Below are 26,160 nucleotides of genomic sequence, written 5' to 3'. Positions count from 1 at the left end.
GCATGCCCCCCTTCTCTGCTGACCCAGCCCCGGCTCCCAGTCCAAGGCCATGTTGCTATCTCCAAGATCAGATGGTGGGTAGGACAGCATCAGGCACGTGCTCTGCCTCCCACCCTGTCCAGGGACCTTGCTCGCCAGCTGTGGGCGGTTTGGGCCAACCTCTCCGCCTGCTCCCTGCTGTGGCCCCAGCCTATAAAGCCACCCTGCGTGTCCCCGCCGACCCTGGCCCCCTCCCCTGACACCCAGAGCCACAATGGCAGAGCTGCCGGTGTCGGAGATGCCCAGGGACCCTGCTCTGTGCAGTGGGCGCTTCACCATCAGCACGTTGTTGGGGGGCGATGAGCCCCCCCCACCGGCCGCCTATGACAGCAGCCACCCCAGCCACCTGACCCACGGCAGCACCTTCTACATGCGCACCTTTGGCTACAACACTATCGATGTGGTGCCTGCCTACGAGCACTATGCCAACAGCACCCTGCCCGGCGAGCCCCGAAAGGTCCGGCCCACGCTGGCCGACCTGCACTCCTTCCTCAAGGTAAACACCGTCCCAGAGGAGTGGCCCTTCCTGCTGTGTGACCTTGACCAGTTACCTAGCCTCTCTGAGCCTTGGCTCTGTCATCTGTGTCATGGGGACAAACAGGTGTCTTCCTCATGGGTTGAGAGGCCCACATGGAATGCGGGTATGGGAGCTGTAAAGCTCTGGGCACATGTAATATTCATTGCCCAGTCATTGGCAACCCAGTCAAGCAATCTAGGGTTGCCCAGAGAGGTAATGAGCTCCCGGTCAGTGGAAGTTTACAGAGTTTACACTCACCTAAAGGAGATGGGGAGAAGAGGGTAAGAAAGGTCTGCAGCAGAGACGGGGCTTGCTGGTTTGCTACTTGGGAGGCTGGACGGTGGAGGGTGGGGAGGCGGGGGAGCTGGATTGTCATGACCCCTGCCTGCCTGACCCACGGTCTCTGCGCTCCCAGCAGGAAGGCAGCCACCTGCATGCCCTGGCCTTTGACAGCCGGCCCAGCCATGAGATGACCGATGGGCTGGTGGAGGATGAGGCAGGTACCAACGGCGAGAAGAACCCTGAGGAGCCTGCGCGCTTTGGCTGGGTCAAGGGGGTGATGGTGAGCGGGGCGTGGATGGGATGTTCAGGGATGGGGGTAGGGTGACAGAGCTCCATTCAGGCTCAGCTTGGACTCTCGGGCCTTAGTAGTCAAGGCAGACCCAAGACTCAGCCCGGGCCTCAGTTTCCCCATCTGCCTAGTGACCTCAAATTTTCTCTGCTTTTGTACTTCCTGACCTCTGTTTACCTCCCAGACTGAGACCTAACCCTGGGGAAGATCTCTGTTTGTCTGCTCAGTCATCATGTGACCTTAGACAAGTTACTTAACCTGTCTATGCCTCACTTTCATCGTCTATGAAATGATGAGCATTCAATGAATTAATAGATGTAAAGCGCTTGGATGAATGCCCACCTTGGAGTTATTGAGAGAAACTGTGTTTCCCCAAAGAGCCCCCAGAGGGCAGTACTAAACACAAATCCACAACATTGTTTTCTCATTCTCCACGATGGGAAGGAGAAGGTTTGCTGTTTTAGACCCCAAGATAGCAAACAATCTAATGTACTTGGCTTTGGAAGACATTATGGCACTTTACAGAGGGGATCGCATGAGATCTAGGAGAAAGCTTCCCGCTCTGGGAGGCAGGAAGCCTGGGTTCTGACCTTAACTCTGCCAACTGCCTGCTTGGCTGTGCCTCTTTCTCCATCTGAACAGTCAACCCCCCTCTAGCTCCAGAGGCCCGTAATCCGGAGTCTGGGTCTCCCTCCCTCACTGTGGTGGCCAGAGCCTGGTGTGGGCCCTTCAGTACCTCAGAGCATATGGAGGGCCTTAGAAATTTCCCAGGCCTAAAATTTTGAATCACTATGTTATATGCCTGAAGCTAATATAATATTGTAAATCAACTATACCTCAATTTTTTTTAATAAATTACATTCAAAAAATTTTTAAAGGCTTAAAAAAAAAAAAAGAAAAGAAAAGAGAAAGAAAAAAGAAATCCCCCTGGGCTTGTAAATGCCACATGTCCCCCACCCCAAGACGTGGCTGGGGCCAAAGACCACACCAGCCCTTCCCACACGGGATTCCAGCCTCAGCTGTGGCGTCTGGCTTTGCTTTAAATTCGGAAGCTGAAGTCAAAGCCACCTGAGCCCTGATTTCTGCTTGTATGTAGGGCATTGGCTCAGCTAGCATTTGCTGAGTTCCCCCTGAATGCCAGGCTCTGGGCCAACAGCTGGCCACTGGGCCATGAATGGGGCTGGCAGACACAGGACCCTGGGCTTGGAGCAGGGTGAGGGGTGATAATGCTTGCTGCCCATCCTCAGGCCTCGATGGAAGGAGGGTAGGAGAGTGGTGGGAGGGACAGGTGGGTCTCTGGGTACCCCTCCCCTCCCTGCCCCACAGAACCAGAGAGGCACTGAAGTGGGCAACCACTAAAGTGGGTGAAGCAAGGAAAGAACCCAGGTGTCCCCTAGGTGCCCGATGCCATGCCAAGACTGGGGACAGGGACTTATGTGCTTGACCTTGGGGTACTCAGCCCCCCCCAGGTGGCCTCTGACCCCCCTCTCCTCCCAGATCCGTTGCATGCTCAATATCTGGGGTGTGATCCTCTATCTGCGGCTCCCCTGGATTACCGCCCAGGCAGGCATTGGTGAGTGCTGCCTCTGGGGGGCAGGGGGAAGGTGCGCCCGGGTCCTGGTCCTCCCAGGCTCCATGGGAGCAATCTTGAACTTGGGTTACAGAGCCCACGGGTTACAGAGGTCAGGGCAGTGTGGCCAAGGAGCACTGGACGTGGAGTCAGCAGGCCTGGGGGCTCTCCCTGGCTCAGTTTGCCCTCAGTAAGTCACTTAACCTCTTGGAGCCAAATTTCTTCTGCAGAGCATCTGGGTTAGGAACTCACACTGTGGACAGACCAGCTGCTAGCTCTGTACCATGCTGTGTGACCTTGGACAAGTTTTTAACCTCTCTGAGCTTTGGTTTCCTCATCAGTTAAATGGGGGCAATAACTGTCCCCACCTCACAGATCTATTGTGGGGTTCCTCTGATGCACATAAAACAGCACAGGGTTTGGCACCCAGAGGTGCTCATCAAGTGTAACTATTACTTTATTTTTTATTATTAAGAGAGGATACCTACCCTTCCATACGTAATGATTCTTTACATGTTGGCTTATCAGCTCCCTGGCTATTTAGAATATACCAGGAGGTAGACAGAGACCCATTTTTCAGATGAGAAAAGTGAGGCTCAGAGAAGGAAAGTGACTTAAGTCATGTGGTGAATCAGTTGGCTGATTCAGGTTCCTCAAATGGCTCCTTCTGAGAAATGCCCTGACTGAGTTTTGGGGCGATCACCTCCCCACCCACCCCCACAGTCCTGACCTGGATCATCATCCTGCTCTCGGTCATGGTGACCTCCATCACGGGCCTCTCCATCTCGGCCATCTCCACCAACGGCAAGGTCAAGTCAGGTGGGCCCCACCCCAGCCCCAAGGTCCTCCTCGTGTAGGTCCCCGAGTATTCACCCCGGGAATGGGTCTCTGAACCACTCCCTACCCTCCACCCCCACCCAGACGGGGACACCCCAGGCTGCCCCTGTTGATTCCAGATGTAGGCTTCGGGCAGGCTCTCCACACCTATGGGACGGGATGGCCTTGGTTGTCTCCTGCTCCATGAACCCCCTGGGCCCCATGCTCACCCCCTCCCAGCCTCAGCTCTGCCTGCCCCAAGTCCACCCCAGCCAGGTGACTCCTCTGGTTTCATGGCTCCTGGCTCTGTCCCCAATAGGTGGCACCTACTTCCTCATCTCCCGGAGTCTTGGCCCAGAGCTAGGGGGCTCCATCGGCCTCATCTTTGCCTTCGCCAACGCTGTGGGTGTGGCCATGCACACCGTGGGCTTCGCAGAGACCGTGCAGGACTTGCTCCAGGTGAGGTAGGGGCTGGACCCTGGGCAGACAGAGCCCCGGCCGCCTGCCACATTCTCCTCCACACCTGCTGGGCCTGGCCTTCCTGCCCCTCTACCCAATTTGGCCTTTAGGGACCAAAGCCACAGTCTGATCATTGTGGGTGACTCTGATGATCTCTTCAAATAAAGACCGTCCCCAGAAGTCTCCTTCAGGGTTGCGTGTTGCCTTTAGGGCCAAATTGTCCAGACCCATGCAGTAGTAGCTGCTTTGGAGGACTTGTGGGCAGGGGAGGAGTCTGAGTTTGTGTTTTCCTATGAGAGGGCAACCATAAATGAGGTAAATCACGGTGGAGGAGCCTGGGGGGTAGGGTGGGCTGTTCAGAGGCAGCACGCAGCCTAGCCTGTCACCTCCCCCAGGAGTACGGCTCGCCCATCGTGGACCCCACCAACGATATCCGCATCATTGGCGTGGTCACCGTCACTGTGCTGCTGGCCATCTCCCTGGCTGGCATGGAGTGGGAGTCCAAGGTGAGGACAGGATGTTGGGGAGGGATGTGGGCACGGTCGAGTGCGGAAGCAGGAATCGCGGGACCTGGTCCCAGTCTTGGTTCTGCCTCTTGTTTGTGTCAGATGAGCTTTAAGTTCTGCTGCTGTGACACAGACCCTAAGGAAGGGGGCCTTAAGCCAGAATCGTTCATTTCTCTCTCATGGAACAGTCCAGGTGTGTGTGTGTGGCCCCTGGGGACCAGGTATTCAGGCACCTTCCATCCTGTGGCCTCTCTACCCCTGGGGTGTGGCCCTCATCCACCTGGCCCATGACAGCCCCCACCTCCATGTCCACAGCCCAGTCAGCAGGAAGGGGAAAGAGGGTGGAAAGGAGAGAATCCCCTTCCCCTTTCCTTCTGTCCCAGCCTGGAAGTTGTACATATTCCTTCTGCTCACTTCCCGTTGGCCGGAACATGGTCCATGGCCACACCTCACTGTAAGGGGGGCTGGGGAAACGTGGTCTTCATCTGAACCTATCCCAAGCCCCGAGTCAGAGGTTCAGCATGAAATAAGGGAAGAGACGTTGGGCCACAGCCGGCAGCCTTGACCAGCAAAGCCCAGGCCCCGGCCGCCCTGCCTCTCGCCCCCTGGCTCTGACCTCCAGCTCCACCACCTCCCCACTGTTCCTTGAATGCACCAAGCTTATGCCCCCATCATTCTGCTGCTCCATTATCCTCCTCCTTTAGGACCCTTGAAGACACCTTCTCAGGCCACCCTGCTAAAGTAGCCTCAACCCAGTCCCCGGGACACCCCCTGTTCTTACTCTAGATTCATCCTCCTTATTTATCAGCAAGACAGGAGCCTTGCTATGTCGCCAGCTCCTAGAACAGAGCCTGTGGAGTAATGGGTGTTGAATGAGTGAATGAATGGGAGAGTAAGGGACCTGGGGCAAGCTCTTCCCTGCTGGGGCTCCCTGAACAGGCGGAGCCAGACCGTCTGACCTCCAGGCTCCCTTCCTCCCAGGCCCAGGTGCTCTTCTTCCTCGTCATCATGGTCTCTTTTGCCAACTACCTGGTTGGGACACTGATCCCCCCCTCTGAGGACAAGGCCTCCAAAGGCTTCTTCAGCTACCGGGGTACGTGCGGGTTGGGGCCACTGCCCGTGGCTCTGGGGACAGGGACAGTCTGCCCAAGAGTCTGGCCCATTATGTGGGCACCAGTGTTACCGAACCAAACGTGGGTCCGCTTACCCGTGCGCAGTAAAGCCAATCTACTGACACTGGGTTGTGGTGAAGGAAAGTGCAGCGTTTATTTCAGGGTCAAGCAAGGAGTCCAAGGCAGCAAGTGCTTAAAAGACCCAAACTCCCTGAAAGCTTTCAGGGAAAGGTTTATAAAGATAGAGGGAGGGAGGGGGGTGTGGGGTGTGTGATCAGCTGGTGGACATTCTTCTGATTGGCTGGTGGTGAGGTAATCGGGAGTCAACATCATCAACCTTCTGGTTCCAGCTGGTCTGGGGTCTATGTGCTTGTGGGCAGCACGCAGTTAACTTCTCCCACCTGATGGGGGTTTCAGTAGCTGCAAAACAGCTCAAAGGATTTGGCTCAGAATATTATCTATAGCCCTTGAGGAGGAACTAAAAGTCCTTGACTTTGTTTAATGGTTAAGCTACTATTATTTTGCCTTGCTTGACTGTTTTCTTCCTGCATGTTCTCACTTCTCTGATTAAATGTATTCTTTGACTAAAGCTTATCTACAGACAAAAGGCAGGCAGAGGACATGGGTGGGGGTCAATTCTGGGAAGGCCCCGTAGGGTCCTGCTTGGTTACATGGGGAGGCTGGCACCCCCGACCCCCACAGCCAGGAGCTGCCATGGGAACCTCCTGCCCACCCGGCTGGGCCCAGAGAGGGTGCCCAGGCCTTCCAGGAGGCCCTGACTCAGGCCTTGTTTTTCCAGCGGACATTTTTGCCCAGAACTTGGTGCCTGACTGGCGGGGCGTGGACGGCAGCTTCTTCGGGATGTTTTCCATCTTCTTCCCTTCAGCCACGGGCATCCTGGCAGGAGCCAACATCTCCGGGGACCTCAAGGTGAGCAAGACGCCCAGCCCTCCTGCCTCCTGGCCCTATCCTACCAGGATGTCCCACTGGGCACTGAGCGGAGCCCTGAGACCCCAGGGCCAGAGCTTCTAAACTTCTGTGCGACGCAATCCAAGCCAACCCAAATCCATCCCATTCATCCCACTCCATTCTGAGGCTGTTGATTGGCACCACTGCACTCTAGGCCTTGAGGGCCACCCCCAAATGGGCTAGTCTCCTCCCTCGATCCTGGGACTCCCAGCCTAAGGGGAAGACTGACCCAGCTTGACCTTCCAAAACTCAGACGGGATCGGGCACATCCTCCCAGGGCTCTCCATCGTCTTGATGCGGGCAGGCTCCTTGGCACGGCATGTGAGGCCCCAGCCCCATGGGAACTGTTGCTGTTCCCATGACCCCTGCCCCAGCCCTGAGGATCTACTGCTTTGCCCCTGTTGCCCTGTCCCTCCCTCCACACCTTTGCCTCTGCTGTGCTCTCTACCTGGGACTCGCTATCCTCATTTCTTTACCTTGTAAAGTTCTGTTCCTCCTGCAAATTAAAGCCTCCATCCTTACACCTCTCCCAGCCCTTTTGTCAGTTTTGGTTCCTCTAATTTAGTGATGTCAGGCCACTTATGTCTCTGCCCTGCCGCATCTGGAGAACTGGGGCCTACCTCTCTGTCCCTATTCCCAGCTCAGGGTCTGACGTGTCCTAGGTGCTTGGTGCCTGTGTGTTGAGTGAACAGTGGTGGGATGTGGCAAATGGGAAGTGTTAGAGCAGAAGTACAATGCGCACAAGTGGGGGAGAAGTGCAGACTGAGGTGGCAGGGGCTCCAGCAAAACTTATGGCTGAAGGTGGGGCTGAAGCTGGGCTCTGAGAGACGAGAAAGCCAGCGGAATCTTTGCCAGAGGGAGGTTATCAAAGGAGCTGGTACACAAGTGGGGATGAACAGTGAGAAGCCTGGCTTTGTGCTGGGGACCTTCACCCTCCATCTCAGTCCCGCTCGAAAGGTGCTCCTTGATGCATTTTCTTAAATGAATTAAGAATTGTGCACTGGAGGCAATCTCGAATTGCAGCGTGGCTCTAGCAGGACCTGGAAATCAGAGGGAGGCTGTGTTTGCCCGGCTCCTCTCCCTTCTCTGGGGAGCAGCCAGCAGGGGCCTGGTCTGCCTGCCCCGAGTTCTCTGCAGAGCTCGGGCTTGTGCTCAGGTGGCCTGGTTCCCCTCCCAGCCCCGTTATAGATCATCATAGCCTGGGGATTTATCTAGATGCTTTATCAAGCTTCTTAGGTTACCAACCGGCCCAGTGTGCAGGCATCAGGGTCAGGCAGCTGTCTCAGAGCTGGGGGCAGGGGCAGGCATCTTCTTCTGTCTTAAATGCCCTCAGGCCCTAAAGGGACACTTTTCTCCTAGATCTGGCCCCTTGCCCATCCAGTGGGACAGTAAGTCCTCAGCGAAGAGCAGCTCCCGTTCATGCGGACTTTATGCAAGTCCCTTAAAACCTCTCTGGACCTCAGCTTCCCCAGCTGTAAACTGGGACTCACGCAGCCCTGGCTTCCCAGGGCAGGGAGCAAGGATTCAACGTGCTAATTTACATAAAGTGCTTACAGCAGTGCCCAGCCCAGAGGAAGTGCTAAAGGCTGGCTGTCAAGGTCAATGTCATTTTTACCATGTGGCCAGCACGGTGCCTCCTTCTTTAAAAATAATATCTGTGGGACAGCTGTAAGCTTCTACCATCATCACTCCCATGTTACAGACGAGCAAACCAAGCTTAGAGAGGGTTAGGGGCTTGCCCAGGGTCCCACACACAGGTGTCAGAGGATCTGGAATTCAAGTTTCTAAAACAAAGAGACCTCAACTTTATCACAACAACTCCATCATTCAACCAATATTTTTTGAGCACCTGCTTTGAGGCCAGTGTCTTGTGGATGCAGCAGTAAACAAAAGAGACACAAATTCCTGCCCTCATGGAGCTGACATGCTAGTGAGAGAGACAATCAACGAATAAATAAGTAAAATCTGTAGTTTGCCTGACGGTGGTTGAGCGATGGGGAGAAAAATCAAGCAGAGAAGTGGGGAGGCAATCCCTGGGTCAGGGGTGCAGAAGCATGGTGTGAATTTACACAAGGTGACCAGAGACTCCTGAGAAGGTGACATGTGAGCCGAGACCTAAAGGGGTGATGACAAAGTTGTCATTGTTACTATTAATCCTTTACGTCCCCCAACCCTTTAGTGCTTACAGAGCAGTCTCGTGACCATGATCTCATGTTGGTTTAATCTTCACAACCACCCTGTGCTAAGGCCAAGAAAAGCATTATTAACTCAATTTGCTGATGTGGGGGATGGGTGCTCAGAGACAAGGGACTTCCTAGTGACTGCCGTGGGATCTGTGCCAGGCTGGTGTTGTCCCAGGTTGTGTCGCAATACAGTCCCCACCCCTAACCGCTTATGTTTACAGGCGCTGGCTACATGCCAGGCTACTTTCTTATTTCACAGATAGCGGGGGAGAGACACTGAGGCTCAGAGAGGTTAAAGGGTTTGTTCCAAGGCACACAGCCAGGAAGAGATAAGCAAGATGTGGGCCCAGATATGCCTGATTTGTGAGTTGGGCTCTGAGATTTCATGCCAAGACATGAGGGTAGGATGGAAGCCTGGTGTATTTATTTCCTGTGGCTGCTGTAACACGTTACCACAAACTTGGTGGCTGAAGACACTGGAAATTTATTCTCACACAGTTCTAGAAGCCAGAAGTCCAAAAAAAGGTGTCAGTAGAACCATGCTCCCTCTGAAGGCTCTACGGAAGAATCCTTCCTTGCCTCTTCCAGCTTCTGGTAGTTTCCAACAATCCTGAGCATTCCTTGGCTTGTAGCTTCATCCCTCCAATCTCTACCTCTGTCTTCATGTGGCCTTCTTTCCTCTGTGTGTCTCTGTGTGTCCTCTCCTCTCCAAGGACACCAGTCATTGGATTTAGGGCCCACCTAATCCAGTATGACCTCATCTTAGCTAATTACATTTGCAAAGATGTTATTCCCAAATAAGGTCATATTCTGAGGTTCTGGATAAATGTGAATTTGGGGGGACACTATTCCACCCACCATAGGTGAGCTGGGAGGTTGACCTGGTCTGTTGGCCTTGGGACCAGGGACTCAGGGCAGGGCTGGCTGGCCCATAGTTGCAGGGCCCCCAGAGCAGAGACCTCAGCAGCCCGGGGTGCTCCAGAGCCTCCAGCCTCCCTCCAGCTCTGCTCCCACTTCTCTCTGACCCGCCGCGCCCTTCTTCCCACCCCAGTGCCTTCAGAGCCACGTAAATCGTCCCCTCCACGCTGAGGCCTTCCAGCGTTCCTGACAGTGTCTCCCCCACCTTGTCTCCCAGCGCACTGTGATCCTTTCTGTGGCGGGCACCATCTGCCCTGTGTTGGCAGGATCCCACCTGTACCTCCTCCACTTGGGCCAGGGCTCCTTAAGGGCAGGTTCAGGGCCTGGTCATCACAGATTGACCATGGGTTCCAGCACAGGGCTCCGAGCGTCTGAGGCAGAGAGCTGGACCATGGCCAGCTTTGCTTCGACTTGCCAGTGAATTTGAACAGCGTCATGGTCCCTCCAAGCTCTGTCACCTGTGATTCTTCCTGCCAGCTGAGCGGTGAGCAGAACGGCCCAGAAAAGGCTGGCAGGTTTACGAATTTACTTCCTATGGCTGACGTGACCTTCGCCTCCAAGCTAGGGTCTGTGCCTGGATGGGAAACTTGCCATAAAAATCCCAGCCTGCGTTACTCCACCCAGGATCAGCACCCCCGGGGGGGCCTGAGGCTGTGGACCTCGGCGTGGTCAGGACCAAGCTGCTGGGGCTCAGTGAGCTGGGCCTTGCTCACAGCTCCCTGGCCTCAGTTTCGCCACTAGCCACTTCTCAGGAAGCTATGTTTGAGAAAGTGCCTGGAAGGATGAAACACATGACGTGGATGTGAAGGTCTGCTACTACTGCCAGGAAAGCACCAGCAGAGTTCTTTCTCGAAGAGGAAGGAGAGAGTTTGGGGCTTGTCTCTATATTGATTGCTGTGGAACCAGACAAATCAACTGGCGCATAATAGTGACTGCGCGCAGTGAGCCCAGCTGGTGAGCTGGGCCCTGGTCTAGGAGCTTGACAAGGATTAATTGGTTTCACCAGCATCCCTGTGAGGCTGGAGGGGCTGAGCATGGGAGGACATGCACGCTGCCCAGTGATCACCTGGATTTGCCTCAGGCAGGCTGACTCGGGAGCCCTCCACCTCACCCCACCCTTCACAGCCCCCAGAGCAAGCGTCAGCCAGGTGTCCTCGGAGACCAGGCCTGGGGCTGCTTGGAGTTCCTCTCTCTGCCTTGGGCTCCCAGGGCCCTGAATGTGGTCTCAGCTGTCCCCTTGGTTCTGTCCTGTCCCCCTCTGTGGGTCCCCAATCTCGAGGTGCCTTCCTCTCAGTGCCCCGGGGAAGGGGGTTCTGGTGGGTCAAGGTCAGTGTTTGCTGCCCCACCCTCAGCCTGACAAGGACAGGGCCTGGGAGGAGGCCCAGGGGCTGCCTGATGCCCTCTCTCCCTTCCTCCTCCAGGACCCTGCTGTAGCCATCCCCAAGGGAACGCTCATGGCCATTTTCTGGACCACCATTTCCTACCTAGCTATCTCGGCCACCATTGGTAAGCTGCCGACCCAGACCCTGGAGGGGTCACAGGGTGCCACCTGGCTCTCTAACAAGGATGGCTGGGCCGGGAGGACATGGCACCCCCAGGAAGTGGAGCCTCGAACTTTATTTTGGGGGGCACCTTGGGGGGTAGTTTGTGGTGGAGATGGGGGATCACCCCAGGCTCCTCTGGTCCCTTCAAACCTCAGGTTACAGATTCCATGGTATGAAAATCCTATAGGAAAAGTCATGTTCCAACTCCAGGAATAATGATCAGAACAATGAGGAGGAGGAGGAGGAAGATGACTCTAGCAACTGACTTATCACCACGTGCCCAGCCCTTTACATGCCTTATTGCATTTAATCTGAGCACTATCATTTCTGCCACTTGACGGAGGAGAAAACAAGGGCTTAGCGAGGTTAAGCGACCTGCCCAAGGTCACAGAGCCTGAGTGGTAGAGGAGGGCTGTGGACCAGGCCTGGACTGCTGACACTCGCCTCTCACTGAGATCCTCACACATGCTCTTGCTCCCAATAGCCACATCGTGGGGTGAGCTGCTCGCAGGTGGCCAAGGGACGTGGCCCAGGTCATGGCCACTTAGGGCCTGAGATCCGGTTCTCCACTTTAAGGAGGACACTGTGACCTCAGGTCACTTAAGCTCCCTGTGTCTCTGTAGAATGGCAATGACAATAAAAGTAGTAGTAATACCTGTTTCCCCAGAGTGTTTAAAGTCCTTAACACAGGGCCTGGCACATTGGAGGTGCTCCTGCATGGTGGCTAAAGTCATTGTCGTCATCATCATTATTATCATAAAGTAAAGGAAGAGCTGGCCCATCAGCAGCATGTCGCCCTCTGCAGAAGCGTCTGGTGTTTTCAGGGTGGGGAGGGGAGGGGAGAGGAGGGAAAGGAGGCCTCAGCACGCCCTCCTTCCTCCTCAGGCTCCTGTGTGGTTCGAGATGCCTCCGGGATCCTGAATGACACGGTGACCCCCGGCTCAGGCGCCTGCGAGGGGCTGGCCTGTGGCTACGGCTGGAACTTTACCGAGTGCTCCCAGCAGCACAGCTGCCGCTACGGCCTCATCAACCACTACCAGGTACGCGTGGCCCTGCCAGAGGCAGGGAGGGCCGGGTGGAGGCTGGACTGGGCTGGGGTAGACAAGGTTTGGGGGGCTGGCCCCAGGCTTGGGAAAAGAGCTTCAGGTAGGGGCCTGGGCCCAATTCTTGCCCTGTTGGGCACTGGGTCCCCAGTGAAGGTTGCAGACTCAGGTGGCAGCTCCCAGACTCAGCCCCTGCCTGCAGCGGGGACTGGGGTGCCCTGGGTGGGGGCTCTGGGCCCCACCCCTCGCCATGGGGACCTGAACCCCATGTCCCTGCAGACCATGAGCATGGTGTCGGGCTTCGCACCCCTGATCACGGCCGGCATCTTTGGGGCCACCCTCTCCTCAGCCCTGGCCTGTCTCGTCTCTGCCGCCAAAGTTTTCCAGGTGAGGCTGTGGAAGGGGGCGGGAGTGTCTAGGAGGCCAGGTGCAGGGGGCCCCAGGTGACTGCCACAAAGGCCTGGAGGAGTCATATGACCTGGTGTCTAGACTGAAGGAAAAGGAGCTAGTAAAGCAAACGCTTGCAGGAAGCAGCCCCTTCCTGTGCCGAGCTTTGAAGAGCAGCTGCCTTTCCCACCCCTCACTCCCTCTGTGCAGCCTGGCACCCCGTTTGCAACCCCCCTCCCAGTTTCCCTCTGATGTGATCAGCCCCTTTTGCCCTTTCAGTCTTCGTGGTGAGGTGGGGAGGGCAGGAGATCAGTCCCCTTTCAAGAGACAGAAGCCGGGACCCAGGTCAGGAAGTGCCCTGCTGAGGTCACGGAGAGAGCAAGCAGGGCCTGGGGTCCAGGTGGCCATAGGGGAGGGGATGGGGCAGGTCCCGGCCAGGGGGTAAGCCCATTGTCCTGTGCCCACAGTGCCTGTGCATAGACCAGCTGTACCCGCTGATCGGCTTCTTCGGCAAAGGCTATGGCAAGAACAATGAGCCAGTGCGTGGCTACCTGCTGGCCTATGCCATTGCTGTGGCCTTCATCATCATTGGTGAGTGGCCACAGGGTACGCAGGGCTGCCACCTCTCCCGGCCAGCCGTGAGGGCCATGGGGACAGGGCCCGACATGCTTCCCCTGGCTCTGCATTCCTGTGTCCTGGCAGCTGGGACCTCCCTCCCCAGGTCTGAACTAGCCCCCAGGAGCACATTGGGAACACAGGACAAGCTGACTGATTCCTCCTCGGGAGCTGGTACAAACAGCTGGATCACTATCTCTGTAGGTATAGAACCTAGACCAACCTCATTTCTCAGATATTGAGCTGCTGGATCCCTTGGGCTCCAAGGTAGGGGATGCCTTAGGAGAAAGATTCCAGTTAATCAGTTAATTAGATTGAGTTTCTATCCTGGCTTTGCCATATGCCAATTGTGTGACCTTGGAAAAAATCACCTCCTAGAGCCTCGGTTTCCTCATCTGAAAAATAGGAGTAATAATGCATAGAGGGTGTGTCACAGATGGGCAGGAAGAGACCATGTGTGTATATCACACACACACAAACACACACACACACACACACACACGCATTCATATACGCACACACTCATGTGTGCACACTCCCCAGTACTTCCTGATTTACTTAGCCAACGAGGCAGAACTTGCTAGGAGAGAGGTGGCCCTACCAAGCAAGGGCAATCGCTGTGCCTTGGCACAATGACCCCTGGTCCCTGCTCCCTATGCAGGAATGGGGTCAGGATCAGCTGTTGGTGAACCTCCCCAGCCTGGGGGGCACCTTCCTGCCACAGCTGAATCCCTGCTCTGATACTTAGGCTGGCATCACCAAGCCATGAGACATAACCCAATGGTCTAGCCACTTCCACTCAAGGGAACCTTTCTGGATACTAGATACTCCTGGATCCTGCACCAGATGAAGAGGCAGCAGGGCCACAAGCAGGGAATGGAAACACCGAGTCAGGCCTGGCATTCCCAGATGTTCCTGGATGTTTTCTGCTCACCCTGCCGTCCACCCCTGCTTCGGGTTTGATGTCGTTTTATCTGGGTGGTTCTGACTGTACCTCAGATGGAGGATCACGATCTCAAATGCTCTGGGGCAAGGCTCTTGTGCTAATTCAATGGACTCATATTCAGAAGGCCTGGCACATAAGAGTTGTTTGTCTTGTTTTGGGATCCACAGAAGCAGGCCCTGAGACAAGGATTCACATGCAAAAGTGTGTCTAGGGATGCCAGGGGTTGCAGCAGGGCAGGGGCTCGTGAGACAGGGAAGGGAAGGAGCCGGTTCTTGAGTGGGTTTCCATTGTGGGTGGAACTGAGATACAGTCTCAAGGTTTCAGAAAATAGAGAACATGTGTCTTGGGTCACACTGTAAAATGTATTTCTTACTGTAATTTGTGGTCACACAAAGAAGTGTGATAGCCACTGTTCTTGGCCATCCCGTAGCCTGATGGGATCTACCCTCACACTGCTCTCCATCCTCTTTAGAGCTGGCAGTTTACAGTTTACAAAACACTGGACTTTGAGATTCACAAAATGATGAACCCATTTCAGAGATGAGAAAGTTGAGACTCACTGAGCCTCGGTGGCCCATTTGGGGTCCCTTTATCCTGAGAGGGAGGGTACCAAGGACTCCTTGGTGGAGTTGCCCAGTAGACTGTTTCCTCTCTCCCTTGGGTCCCTGAAGCTGAGCTCAACACCATCGCCCCCATCATCTCCAACTTCTTCCTGTGCTCCTATGCGCTCATCAACTTCAGCTGCTTCCACGCCTCCATCACCAACTCACCCGGTAAGCAAGACCCTCCCCCTTCATGGGGGGAGGCACCTGGGGCTGGGGTATGGAGCGGGGAGTGGAAGGCATGGATGCAGGTGGGCAGACCAAGGTCACCTCTCAAATTGAAATCAATTAAAGGGACCATTCATATAATAACAGTAATAACAGCTATCCTTTATCAAGCACTTACAACGTACACTATACATGGATTCATGCACTGTTTACAGTATGCAGAGACTTTACTAGTGCCTTCCTACACCAGTTTTAAGGGAGTCAGGAGTCTGACTCCCCAGAGAGGGAACAGAATCGTCAGTCACAGACGGGGTGGCTGCAGGTTGCACGTTGACCAACTCCAGGGGGTGCCACTCATAGATGTTATAGATTTTTATGTTTATTATGAAAATTTTCTGGCAGATGGCAGTAAAGAGTCTCAAGGAAGACTTTTTCTACTTAGCCCCAAATCGCCGATGGGCTGGTCCTGGGGCCACCTTTTCCCTAGACCATGGACCATGGTGGCCTGGAGTTGTGCCGTGGAGCGGCTGTCACTAGTGGCGGGCGTGGCATGGCCTGCAGGTGCAGGGCTAGGCAGAGTCATGTCCTTCCCCTCCATCTCACCCCCTCGGCTCTGTGTGAGCCCCGGAAACCAGCACTGCTGTGACGTTGGATGTCCTGTGGCCGTATTTGGCCAGAGCTGGACACCTCCCCCTTGGTGTAGCCTGTTCACATGGCAGGATGACAGCCAAGGCAGGTGTGTGGCCCTACCAGAGCCTCCAAGCCCAGCTCCAGGAAGCAGGGTGGGGGGGCGGGCACAGACTGGGACCCCAGCCCTGGGCATTGCGGGCATTGCCACCCAGGCCCTGCCCAGCTATGCTGGCCCAGGAGGAGGCTCCGGAGTACTGAGCGTACGTCCTGCCCTGTGCCCCCCACCCAGGGTGGAGACCCTCATTCCGATACTACAGCAAGTGGGCGGCACTGTTTGGGGCGATCATCTCTGTGGTCATCATGTTCCTTCTCACCTGGTGGGCGGCCCTCATCGCCATCGGTGTGGTCCTCTTCCTCCTGCTCTATGTGATCTACAAGAAGCCAGGTGTGCGGTCGCAGGCTGCCCAGGGGGTCACGCGTCCCTTCTCACCCTGAGGCTGCCAAGCCGTCCTGCCTGTCAGCTCAGCCAGAGGGCCTGCCGCAGGCGCTGTGCTCTCAAGGGCCCCCCTCTGGTGCTCCAGCCTCATCCCTTCCCACAGGTTGAGGAGCCCCCGGGAGTGTGCCCACTCAGAGCCCACACCTCTACTACTAGACCACCCCCCACCCCCGGACACGCAGGACCTGACATTGCCTGCCCAGGTCCATCCTCCTGAGAGTGGCCGGCCCACTGGTGTGCACACCAGGCCGAGGGCTGCCTGACTGAAGGGCAGCCAGCCCAAGCCTGGACGTGTGGGCGGGGATGTGTACACGCGTGCAGGCAAGGATCCCAGGGTGACAGCAATCTGGGGGTGGGATGCAGAATGCCGGGAAAGCCTAGCGCTCTAAAGTAGAACCCGGCCTTCCAGGTCATTGTGAAGATCTTTTCGTCAAGGGAGGAGAATGTTTTGTAGAGTCATTAGCTTGATGCATAACGTTTAAATGTGTAGCCATATTGCATGTGCAAACGTTAGGAACAGATCTACAGGCTGTCTACCTGCTCCCACGGTGCTCGGTTCCTGAAGGTCAACATATGTATGTCTGGTTTCTCCCATGACTTCTAACCTTGCACACGCCCCTCAGAGGTGAACTGGGGCTCCTCGGTACAGGCTGGCTCCTACAACCTGGCCCTGAGCTACTCGGTGGGTCTCAACGAGGTGGAGGACCACATCAAGAACTATCGGTGAGTGCAGCCTTGCGGATGCCTGGGAGGCAGGGCTGGCCGTGACCCTGCTCCCGGATGCTCCAGGCCAAGGCCTGTCACCTGACCGGCAGACTCATGGTGGGCATGGCCCCCTCGCAGAGAGGAAACAGGGTGGAGGAGCACTGCTCAGCAGTCAGGAGACCGGGGCTGACACTGCCCAGTGGGGACCAAGCAAGTCTAGTGACTTCTCTGTACCTAAGTTTCTACAGCGGAATATGCTCTGGGCAATACAGTCGTCCCTCAGTATCTGCGGGGAATTGGTTCCAGCCCACCTCCCCACCCCCACCGCAGTCCCTTATATAAAAAGCCTAGCACAGTTGGCCCTCAGTATCCGTGGTTCCACATCCACAGATTCAACCACCACCCTTGGTTGAGGTGGTGGAGGTGGTGGAACTCCAGGGGCACCTCCAGACCCCCAGCTCTGTCCTGACGGCTCACACCCTTTTCCCTTCCCCTCCTCAGCCCCCAGTGCCTGGTGCTCACGGGGCCCCCCAACTTCCGCCCGGCCCTGGTGGACTTTGTGGGCACCTTCACCCGGAATCTCAGCTTGATGATCTGCGGCCACGTGCTCATTGTGAGTGCCCCCTGCAGGGGGGCGGGGCTGTACTCCTGGAGGAGCCCCTGGGCACCAGGTCCACCCCCGGGGGCAGCAGGAGGGGCTGTGGTGCCCAGGACAGGTTCTCTCCCTCCCCCATCCCTCTCCCTGGCTTGCCCACGCTGTCCTGCCTCTCACCGGCTCCTTCCATCTTCCTTCCACCCCTCCCCCTCCCTCCTCCTCTGCTTTTCCTCCCCTAATTCCATAAAGGAGAACCAGCAATGAGCTCAGGGGACAGCCTCCAGGGCAGGAGAGGGGCTGAGTCCCAGGCCAGAGGGTGAAGGCCACCCCTGATGTCACCTGCCCCTGTCACCCACAGGGACCCCGCAAACAGAGGATGCCTGAGCTCCGGCTCATCGCCAACGGGCACACCAAGTGGCTGAACAAGAGGAAGATCAAGGCCTTCTACTCTGACGTCATCGCTGAGGACCTCCGCAGTGGTGTCCAGATTCTCATGCAGGTGCGTGGGCCCGGGGCTTCCTCACAGGACTTAGTTGGTGTGACGACCTGGAAGGTGGGATGCCGTGAAGGGCTAGTTGAAGCCCCTTTTGCTGCAACAGGAGTCCCGCCTTTCTTGCCTTTCCAGATGTGCTGATTCAGGACACTTTCTCAAAGTGCCCAGGGCCTGGGGAAACTGCTTTGGAGGCCTGTGGGAGCTGACGACACATTTTGTGATTTTGGTTTTTTTGAGATATAATTTATACACAGCAAACTGAAATAGTGTATAGTTTGATAAATGTTTACATATGCAGACACTGCTCAGTGCTGTGAAACCACCAGTCAGATCAAGTTCTAGAACATTCCACTGGGCAATTCATTTTACTGTTCAGTTTTTTCATTTGTAATGGGATGCATGAATAAAATAACAGTTGTTAATTCTGAGTCAACATAGGGGAATCCTTTTCAGTATTTCTCAAAGTTAGAAAGAAGAGCATACGAGGTCTCCTTTTGGGATTATAAAAATATTTGGAGAGTAGGTAGAAGTTATGATTGCACAATATTTTAAGTATACTAAGCGCCACTGAATTATACACTTTTAAATGGTTGATTTTCTGTTATGTAAGTTTCACCTCAAAAAGTAAAAAAAATTTTAACATAAAAAAAAGAGAAATATAAAAGATGTAAGGATTAGATGACCCAGGAATACTCCAAGCTTGACATCCAAATTCAAGTCCCTTGTTATAAGAAATAATTTACTAGAGAAGCTGGAGCTGGGATAATCCAGAACTTATGGGACAGTCCAGCCGCTGGCCCCGGCTTGGAGAGGCCGCAGGGGAATAGCTCTGGCTGTAGCTTCACCTTTCTCGTGGGTGTGTCCAGGCAGACAGGACCCTGAACTGGCAGATGTGTTTCCTAAGCCCCCATGACATGGCAGAGAGGACAGCTGGGGCTGAGATGGAGCCCCACCCTAGTCACAGAACAGAGCCCCATGGGGCCTGTGGCCTGGTTCCTCACCTCATCCCCTCCACCCCCCTCCCCCCACGGCAGGCTGCAGGTCTCGGGAGGATGAAGCCCAACATTCTGGTGGTCGGGTTCAAGAAGAACTGGCAGTCGGCTCACCCGGCCACAGTGGAAGACTACATCGGCATCCTGCAGTGAGTGAGGGCATGAGGGAGGCAGAGCCTGTGGTCTCTCAATTTGGGCCTTCGGAGTTTCCTGGGCCTTGGGAAGTAGAGGGGGAAACAGTGGGTGCTGTAAGAAGCTGAGTCCACTCGTTCGAAGCTGAGGAAGAAAAAGACAGTCTGAGGGTTCCCCACTCTGACCTGTGAGTCATAGACACCAAGATCGGCAGAAACAGGCAGGTAACACAGTGAAGTGGGCCCAGAGTGGGCATTAGGGAGCAGTGGGGATTGTGGCAAACTGGAGAGAACAGCTGCTATTTGGCTCCAGCTAATCGTGCCCAGGCAGAAATGTGGGCCCGGTGTTGCTAGATCTAGTTTTTCAGAGAAGATGAAAATGTGGGTTTTTAGGTGAAAATCTTGTGTCCACCTGGAGGCTGCAGAAGACCTGCAGATGGCCAGCTCTCAAGCTGTGAGGTGGTACCTCTGAAACCAGGCTTCCGAGGAGGCGACAAGCTTGGGAGATTGGACCAGGGGTATAAACTCCCTAGGGATTTTAGGGTTAATTCCAAACTCTTTCTCCTTCAGCTCTTGCTGTGCAAGGTCCAGAAAATGCCTACCTGAGTTGTTTTCTGCATTGACGTGGTACAGAGAGGCAGTGTGCAGGAGCATTTAAAGAACACGAGGCTGAGTGTTGGGGACCTGGGCCCTGCTTCCAGGTCTGCTGTGAACCAGCTGTATGACTCTGAGCAGTGCATCTCACTGCCTCTAACAAAATTACAACAGGAGGCGGTGTATACCTGCTTTTCAGGAACCCCCAGCTTCAACATGCCGAAACTCCAAATTGCTGGGGCCTGAAAGGCCCCTGTCCCAGTGATGTGTAATTAAAGGAGTCCAGAGAGGGCAGTGCTTAGCCTATTATATTAGCCCTAGTGCTGGGCTCTTGGGCACTGTGTCAACCAGGCAGTAAATATACTTGTGAGGTAGGAGCCTTGTAGACATTTATATAGACAACCTATTGATGTCTTCATGAGCGAGGCCATTCTTGTGTGCATACCTGTCCTCAGGGTTTCCAGCCTCAGCTATTTAATTCTAATCCCAGTTGGCCACTTCCTTAGTGTGTGTCACGGGCAAGTTACTCCCTAAAACTCAGGTTTTGCATCTGTCAAATGGAGAGAGTAATTCCCATCCCCACCTCTGCTGGCAGAGTTGTGAGGAGTAGCTGCATGTATCAGGAGGACAGGGCCTGGCCCTAAGACTGGTCTGACTCAGTTTTCCCCAAGTACAGGGTCTGTAGGATCCATAGTGCCACAGATGGTAGAGCTAGTGAGGTCCTGGGGGCCTTTCCAGTCCTGCCTGCACATTATACAGATGGGGAGACTGAGGCCCAGAGAGGAGGAAGGGTATGGGGGGAGGCAGGGCCAGCTCTAGACACCTGGCCTGCTGGGGGCTGGGGCCAAGGGGAGGCTGACCCCACCTCCTCTCTTTCCAGCGACGCTTTTGATTTCAACTACAGTGTGTGTGTCATGAGGATGCGGGAGGGGCTCAACATCTCGAAGGTGATGCAGGCGCACAGTGAGTGCACACCCCACTTTCTTGACATCTCATCAAAATCAGAGCAGGATATCAGGAAGTTCTAGAACACATTTTTTTTAAGTGGTACAGGGAAGACAGGGGGAAATTAGTAAATAAAAGGTCACAGACTCCTAGAAAGTCAGCTTTTGATGTAGATCATCAGGTTTCTAAATGGAGAAACTGAGGTCCAGAAAGGGGATGTGACGAGCTCAGGGTCTTACTTCCAGCTGGGGCCAGAACCAGAACTGGACCCCAGAGGTCCCCGAATCACGATAAGAACTTTTGTAACCAGTGGGATAAAGAGGATCTAATAGCCAGGAAAAAGGAAAACAGGGGTGAGAGAGGGTCACGTAAAGACAACAGAGTATGAAAGCACACCCAGAAAGGCCATGAAAACTGGGTGTTTTGGTCTCCAAAACCAGGATTGGGGCACTGGGTAGGGATGTGTGTTACATGTAAAGTCACATGTAAACAGGTAGATCCGAATGAGTAATTTTTAGAGGTGTGAAAGAAAGAACGCATATGAAGACAAACGGGGAGGCAGTGCTGAGGGAACCGGGAGGTGTGAACGCCGCAGGCTGGCCTGAGTCTTGTTCATCCAGGTCACCGAGGGCATGCCTGGCACCCAGCAGTAGTTTACTGAATATTTATGCAACCAGAATTTACAGAGCAGTGGCCACACTCCTGACCGAGGCTGCTCTAGGCGCTGGGCGTGCAGCAGGGAGCCAAACAAAGTCTGCCCTTGAGGAGCTGACATTCAGGCGGGAAACACACGGACACAGGACTCACTTCAGGCAGCGACAGCGTCCTGAGGAGGTGTCCTGAGGAGGCCAACACAGGGCATGCGGGCAGGAGGGCCTCTCTGAGGAGGGGGCTTGTGGCTAGAAGGGGAGGGCTGGGGAAAGAGGGCTCCCGGCCCAGGGACCACTCACCACGCCACCCACCACTGAGGCCTGGTGGGAAGGAGCGTAGCCTGTCTGAGCAGCAGAAGGAAGCCGGGTGGGGCCGAAGCATGAAAGGAGGCAGAGGCCAGATCTGTGGAAGCTGAGAGTCAGGACCTTCTTCCCAGGGTAAGGGGGAGCCCGGAAGAGCCCCAGGCATGAGAGCCTGGGAACAGAGCTCCCCCTTTTTTGCAGTTAACCCCGTGTTTGACCCAGCGGAGGATGGCAAGGAAGCCAGAGCCGGTGGAGCCAGGCTGTCTGTCTCCGGCACGGGTCAGTCCACCCACTCAGGGGCTCAGGGCCCTCACCCTGGGGGCAGCTAGTGACAGGCCACCGGGGAACCTGGGCAAGGGCAGGAGGTTTTCGCTCGTGACAGCGGTGCCTGAGACCCCTGGGATTGAGCAACAGGGAGTCGGGGGGTGGGGCGGGGAGCAGGATAAAGACTGCCAGCCCTGCTGGAGAATTCAGTGTCCAGGCATCATGGGACCCCTACCCAGTGAGCTCTGGAGCCCAAGTCCCAACCCCTCCGAGGCCCCCCTGGCCAGGCTCCAAGCGGGAGGGGCAGCGATTCTCTGGCAGGCAGGGGAACCTGCAGTGCAGGAGCTGGGGGCATCCTGTGTGCATCTGTGAGGGGCACAGTGGAGTTGTTAAGAGAATGACCCCAACCCCCCCAGTGCCAACCAGAATCCCAGGAGAGAGAAGCTGGGAGCAGGGGAGGGGCGCATCCCAGCCCTGCCCATCCCGGGTCCCTGCTCCTGGAGTCTCGGCATCAGGAGGGCCCATTGGCGGTGTTCCAGGCCAGTCCCCCAGTGCATGCCTGCAGCAGGGGCTTCCGGCCACCACGTGCACAGCCCCAGTGACGGCAAGCCCACCTCCCAGGGCAGCTCGCTCTGTTTTCAGACACACTCGGGTATTTGGATGGGCTCTGTTCCCATGTGACCTGCCCCTCTGCTCCTGCAGTGGACCCCGAGGGCCTGGTGCAGGAAGAGCAGGCCAGCACCATCTTCCAGTCGGAGCAGGGAAAGAAGACCATCGACATCTACTGGCTATTCGACGATGGAGGTCAGCGCCCCCAGGACGCCGGATCCCCCCGAGCCGTCTCCCCTCTATAACTTACTCTCTCAGCATGCCCCTCCTGGTCACTCTCGACAAGGCTTCTGGTGGGACCTTGGAGCCCAGCAAAGGGAAATAGGGGCCCCTGGGCTCACAGGATCCTGGCTGGGCCCCTCTCTTGGCCCCATGCTTTTCAACTATAAAATGGGAGACTTAGGGGAGTAGCTGAGGTCAACATGAGGTGGAACCTTCAGACTGGACAGGCCCTTGGGGTCACAGGCACATGACCTCAATGGGAGAGATGGCCTGGTGCACAGAAAAGCTGTAGGGATATCCTTCACTTCCCAAAGAAAAACACTCTCTCCCATTTTTCTTAAAGCATATCATTCTCAGCTTTATTGTTCCCACCCTGATTGAGTCCTAGATACAGAGAAAATGTTCTGTTCCAGTAAGATATACCCTATTGTATATAGGATGTGATAGATAGTATTGAATGAGCACTGACTGTATGTATGCTAGACACTAAGTGCTTGCATGGGTTAACCTAGCGCAATCCCCAGGTAGGAACGATTATTAACCCCCTTTACAAATAGGAAACTGAGGCACAGAGTCGTGAGGTCATTTGTGGATTACACAGTGATAAGTGACGGCGATCGAGATTTACGTGTGAAATAGCCCAATTGTTAAATGCCAGCTCACTTGTTAAAAGCATCGTGCAGGCCACATAAACCCCAGCCCACAGAGCCCCGCGTTTCACCCCTGGTTTAGTCTGGCACACTCATTACAGAGGTGGGTACACTGAGGCCCAGAGAGGGGAAGCGGTTTGCTAGTGGCAGAGCGGGGCGGGAACTCAGAGAGGGCTGGATCCTGAGAGCATTTTCCTCTTGACTCATGAGACCCTCCTTGCCAGGCCTCACCCTCCTCATCCCCTATCTCCTCGGCCGCAAGAAGAGATGGAGTAAATGCAGGACCCGCGTGTTCGTGGGGGGCCAGATCAACAGGCTGGACCAGGAGAGAAAGGCGTAAGTGGGGGGCACTGTGTGGGTCGCACGGGAGCGGTAGGTGTCACCCCAGCACTGCCCCAGCCTGCCTCCCCCACTCCACTGCCCCCGGGGGCTTGCCCCTCTCAGGTCACAGCTGTGGTGAGGAAGCTCTGGGCAGGAGCAGGTTTCTCTCCATTTCAGAGGTGGTTTTGGTGTCCTGTCCCCCTTTAATAATATGCACATGCCCTAGTCCCGGCCATGACAGGGAGAGCTGTTAAATTTTAAACCCACAAACCTCAAGGAGATTTGTGTGAAATGAAGGATGGAGAAGGCCCCTCCTCCTCAGAAATGAGGCGGAGCTTAGAATCTTTCAGAGCAATGTCCCCCCAAGCTTGGGTTGCTGCCCGTGGTGAGACCAGAGGTGACTTCAGTGGCCAGGATAAGGGGCAGAAAATCCTGAAGAATCTCTTGGTGAGAAGTGACTTAATTCTCCAATTCTGTGGCTAATTCTCTGTCTAAACAAGAGGAAGCAGGCCTGGCTGGAGTGCTTGGCAGGAAATGGGATCCACCAGAATTTAGTGACATTGGTTTACTGGCTTTATTGGTCATATCTTTCTGGCAAGAGATGCTGGTTTTCTGTTCAAATTGTGATGACAATTTCCTTTCAGGATGTATCTAAGTAAGAATGTGAGTTGACTTAAGCTGAGAAGGAAGTAAATAGTAGGCAGGTACACAGGTGTGGAGGTGGCAGGAATTGGGCAGGTGGCACATATGTGCCTAGATTTGGGCACCTGCTTCTTTAGAGCAAGGTCAAGTGAGGTCTAAGGTTGTAGGATGCAGGACTGCTGGAGGGTGCAGCCGGGCTGGGAAGGACGGGGTGGGTGGCTTGCCTCAAATCATGCAGTTAATTAACCAGAGAGAAAACCCTGTCCAGCCTTTAGTGCCCGCCATGACGCCCCAGGGTCAGGACCCCGTGGCTTGTGCCACTTTAGTCCTATGCCAGGACCACATCCCCACCACGAACCACCCACTGCGTGAGTTAAGGGTGACCAGCAATCCCACCTCGTCGTCCTCACCCCCGACTGAGAATCTCTCTACCAGAGGGCCCTTCTCAGCAATGCAGAGGAGGGCACTGCCTGGGAGGCGCAGCACCCACTTCCCTGTGCTCTCCAAAAGATAAACACACCTCGAAGGCTGCTTTGCCCTCTCGGCTTCCTGTTCCAGCTCCAACCGAAAGCTGGGTTCAGCAGGTTTAGTTTAGTTCAAGGCTGCAGCACTGTGGGGTCACAGGATGTCTTTCAAGCAAAGGGTGTGAAATCTCCTCTGCCCCCCAGCTGACTCTTGACCAGGCCACGTCCTGTGCCTTCCTCATGACTGCCTCCACCCAGGCCCTGCCCAGGCCTGCCAACCAGCACCGCACACCAAGATGTTTGCCCACAGCTCTGCGTTCCTAAGTTCACTCCCAAGTTCAGGGACCAGCAGTGGCTTCACAGCTGGGCCCCAGCCTGCTCTGTCGGGCTTATCTCCTTTTGGTCCCCTAGCGTGCTCCACACCATGCCCTGCACCCTCATGTCTTTGGTCATTTGGACTCCCCTCCTGGGGCGCTCACTCCCCACCACCTAGTCCTGGGGCATCACCAACGCTGTGTCCTGCCCCGGGATTCTGATGCAATGGGCGGGCTAGGGCCGAGGCACGTGTACTGTTTGGAAGGCTCCTTGAGTGATTCCAGTGCGGACACCCTCTTTGGCCTATAAGTCTTACCCACCATTCACCATCCAGCCAGATCACCAACTCCTCTGTGAAGCCTTCCCTGACTGCCGCAAACCACAGTTGGCGTCTCCTCCCTGTGGATGCAAAGTCAGGGCCATCTGGCTTGCTGCTCCTGGTTCTGTACTCAGTTCGTGTGTGTTATCTGTTTCCTCAGCCACCTGAGGAGTTTCCTGCAGTTCGCCTCCCGTCCCTTAGACCCTTCCTTCTCAAAGGGTGGCCGGTGAACCAGCAGGCCTCACATAACCTGGGAGCTGGTGAGAAATGCAGAATCTCAGGTCCCAGCCCAGACCAGCTGGGTCAGAATCTGCCCTGTAACACAATCCCCAGCAGGTGCTCAGACATTAAAATGTGAGGCGCCCTAGTCCAGAGGTGGCCACCAGATACTTAGGACAATTCCTTTCCCATGTCACTCATCATCACCTGACCTGCTTTATCAGTATTTATTTATTGTCTGCCCTCCTCCCAGGTTAGAATGTAAACTCCCCGAGGGCAGGGTTTGTTTTGCTTGCTGCTATATCCTCCACAGGAGCTCAATAAAAACTCAATGAATGAATGAATACATTAAAAAAAAAAAAATCTCCATCTCCCAGGATCATTTCTCTGCTGAGCAAGTTCCGGCTAGGATTCCACGAAGTTCACATCCTTCCCGACATCAACCAGAAGCCGCAGGCTGAGCAGTGAGTTTTCTGTGCTGGGGGTTCCAGGCAGAAGGGTCAGCTCTTTCTCTCTGGTGAACCAAGGGCAAGGACATGGTCCTTCCTGCCCCCACCTAGACTGGGCTCATGGAAAGAAAGAGGAAGGGTCGAGTGTGCAGCCGTTAATTTCTGTTTGTGTTTCTTCCCCCTGCCT

The 26,160-nt window shown here is 55.2% G+C and overlaps 1 protein-coding gene across 10 annotated transcripts in view; it reads left to right on the top strand.

Moving 5' to 3' along the window:
- Positions 1–228: 228 nt before the first annotated feature.
- SLC12A3 (solute carrier family 12 member 3) overlaps positions 229–26,160 on the top strand; it is a 37,362-nt gene continuing 11,430 nt past the window's right edge. For 4 of the 10 annotated variants that reach the window (XM_029207876.1, XM_029207805.1, XM_029207846.1 and 1 more), the window contains exons 1-24: positions 242–535; positions 972–1,118; positions 2,625–2,700; positions 3,421–3,516; positions 3,833–3,972; positions 4,368–4,478; positions 5,460–5,571; positions 6,390–6,520; positions 11,082–11,166; positions 12,090–12,244; positions 12,527–12,634; positions 13,102–13,225; positions 13,337–13,453; positions 14,867–14,968; positions 15,885–16,040; positions 16,715–16,814; positions 17,298–17,409; positions 17,750–17,890; positions 18,919–19,025; positions 20,482–20,564; positions 21,701–21,778; positions 22,466–22,567; positions 23,469–23,580; positions 25,902–25,988. In XM_029207876.1, the coding sequence (XP_029063709.1) occupies positions 254–535; positions 972–1,118; positions 2,625–2,700; positions 3,421–3,516; positions 3,833–3,972; positions 4,368–4,478; positions 5,460–5,571; positions 6,390–6,520; positions 11,082–11,166; positions 12,090–12,244; positions 12,527–12,634; positions 13,102–13,225; positions 13,337–13,453; positions 14,867–14,968; positions 15,885–16,040; positions 16,715–16,814; positions 17,298–17,409; positions 17,750–17,890; positions 18,919–19,025; positions 20,482–20,564; positions 21,701–21,778; positions 22,466–22,567; positions 23,469–23,580; positions 25,902–25,988 (2,864 nt within the window). In that variant the 5' untranslated portion in view covers positions 242–253. Of the gene's footprint in view, positions 536–971; positions 1,119–2,624; positions 2,701–3,420; positions 3,517–3,832; positions 3,973–4,367; positions 4,479–5,459; positions 5,572–6,389; positions 6,521–11,081; positions 11,167–12,089; positions 12,245–12,526; positions 12,635–13,101; positions 13,226–13,336; positions 13,454–14,866; positions 14,969–15,884; positions 16,041–16,714; positions 16,815–17,297; positions 17,410–17,749; positions 17,891–18,918; positions 19,026–20,481; positions 20,565–21,700; positions 21,779–22,465; positions 22,568–23,468; positions 23,581–25,901; positions 25,989–26,160 lie in introns of all 10 variants that reach the window. The other 6 variants (XM_029207813.1, XM_029207820.1, XM_029207866.1 and 3 more) reach the window with 6 other exon arrangements.

This window comes from Monodon monoceros, unplaced genomic scaffold (assembly GCF_005190385.1).
Source record: "Monodon monoceros isolate NGI ecotype Baffin Bay Population unplaced genomic scaffold, NGI_Narwhal_1 Super_Scaffold_10, whole genome shotgun sequence".
In the NCBI taxonomy this organism is placed as follows: Eukaryota; Metazoa; Chordata; class Mammalia; order Artiodactyla; family Monodontidae; genus Monodon; species Monodon monoceros.
This window is presented reverse-complemented; position numbering and strand designations above follow the sequence as displayed.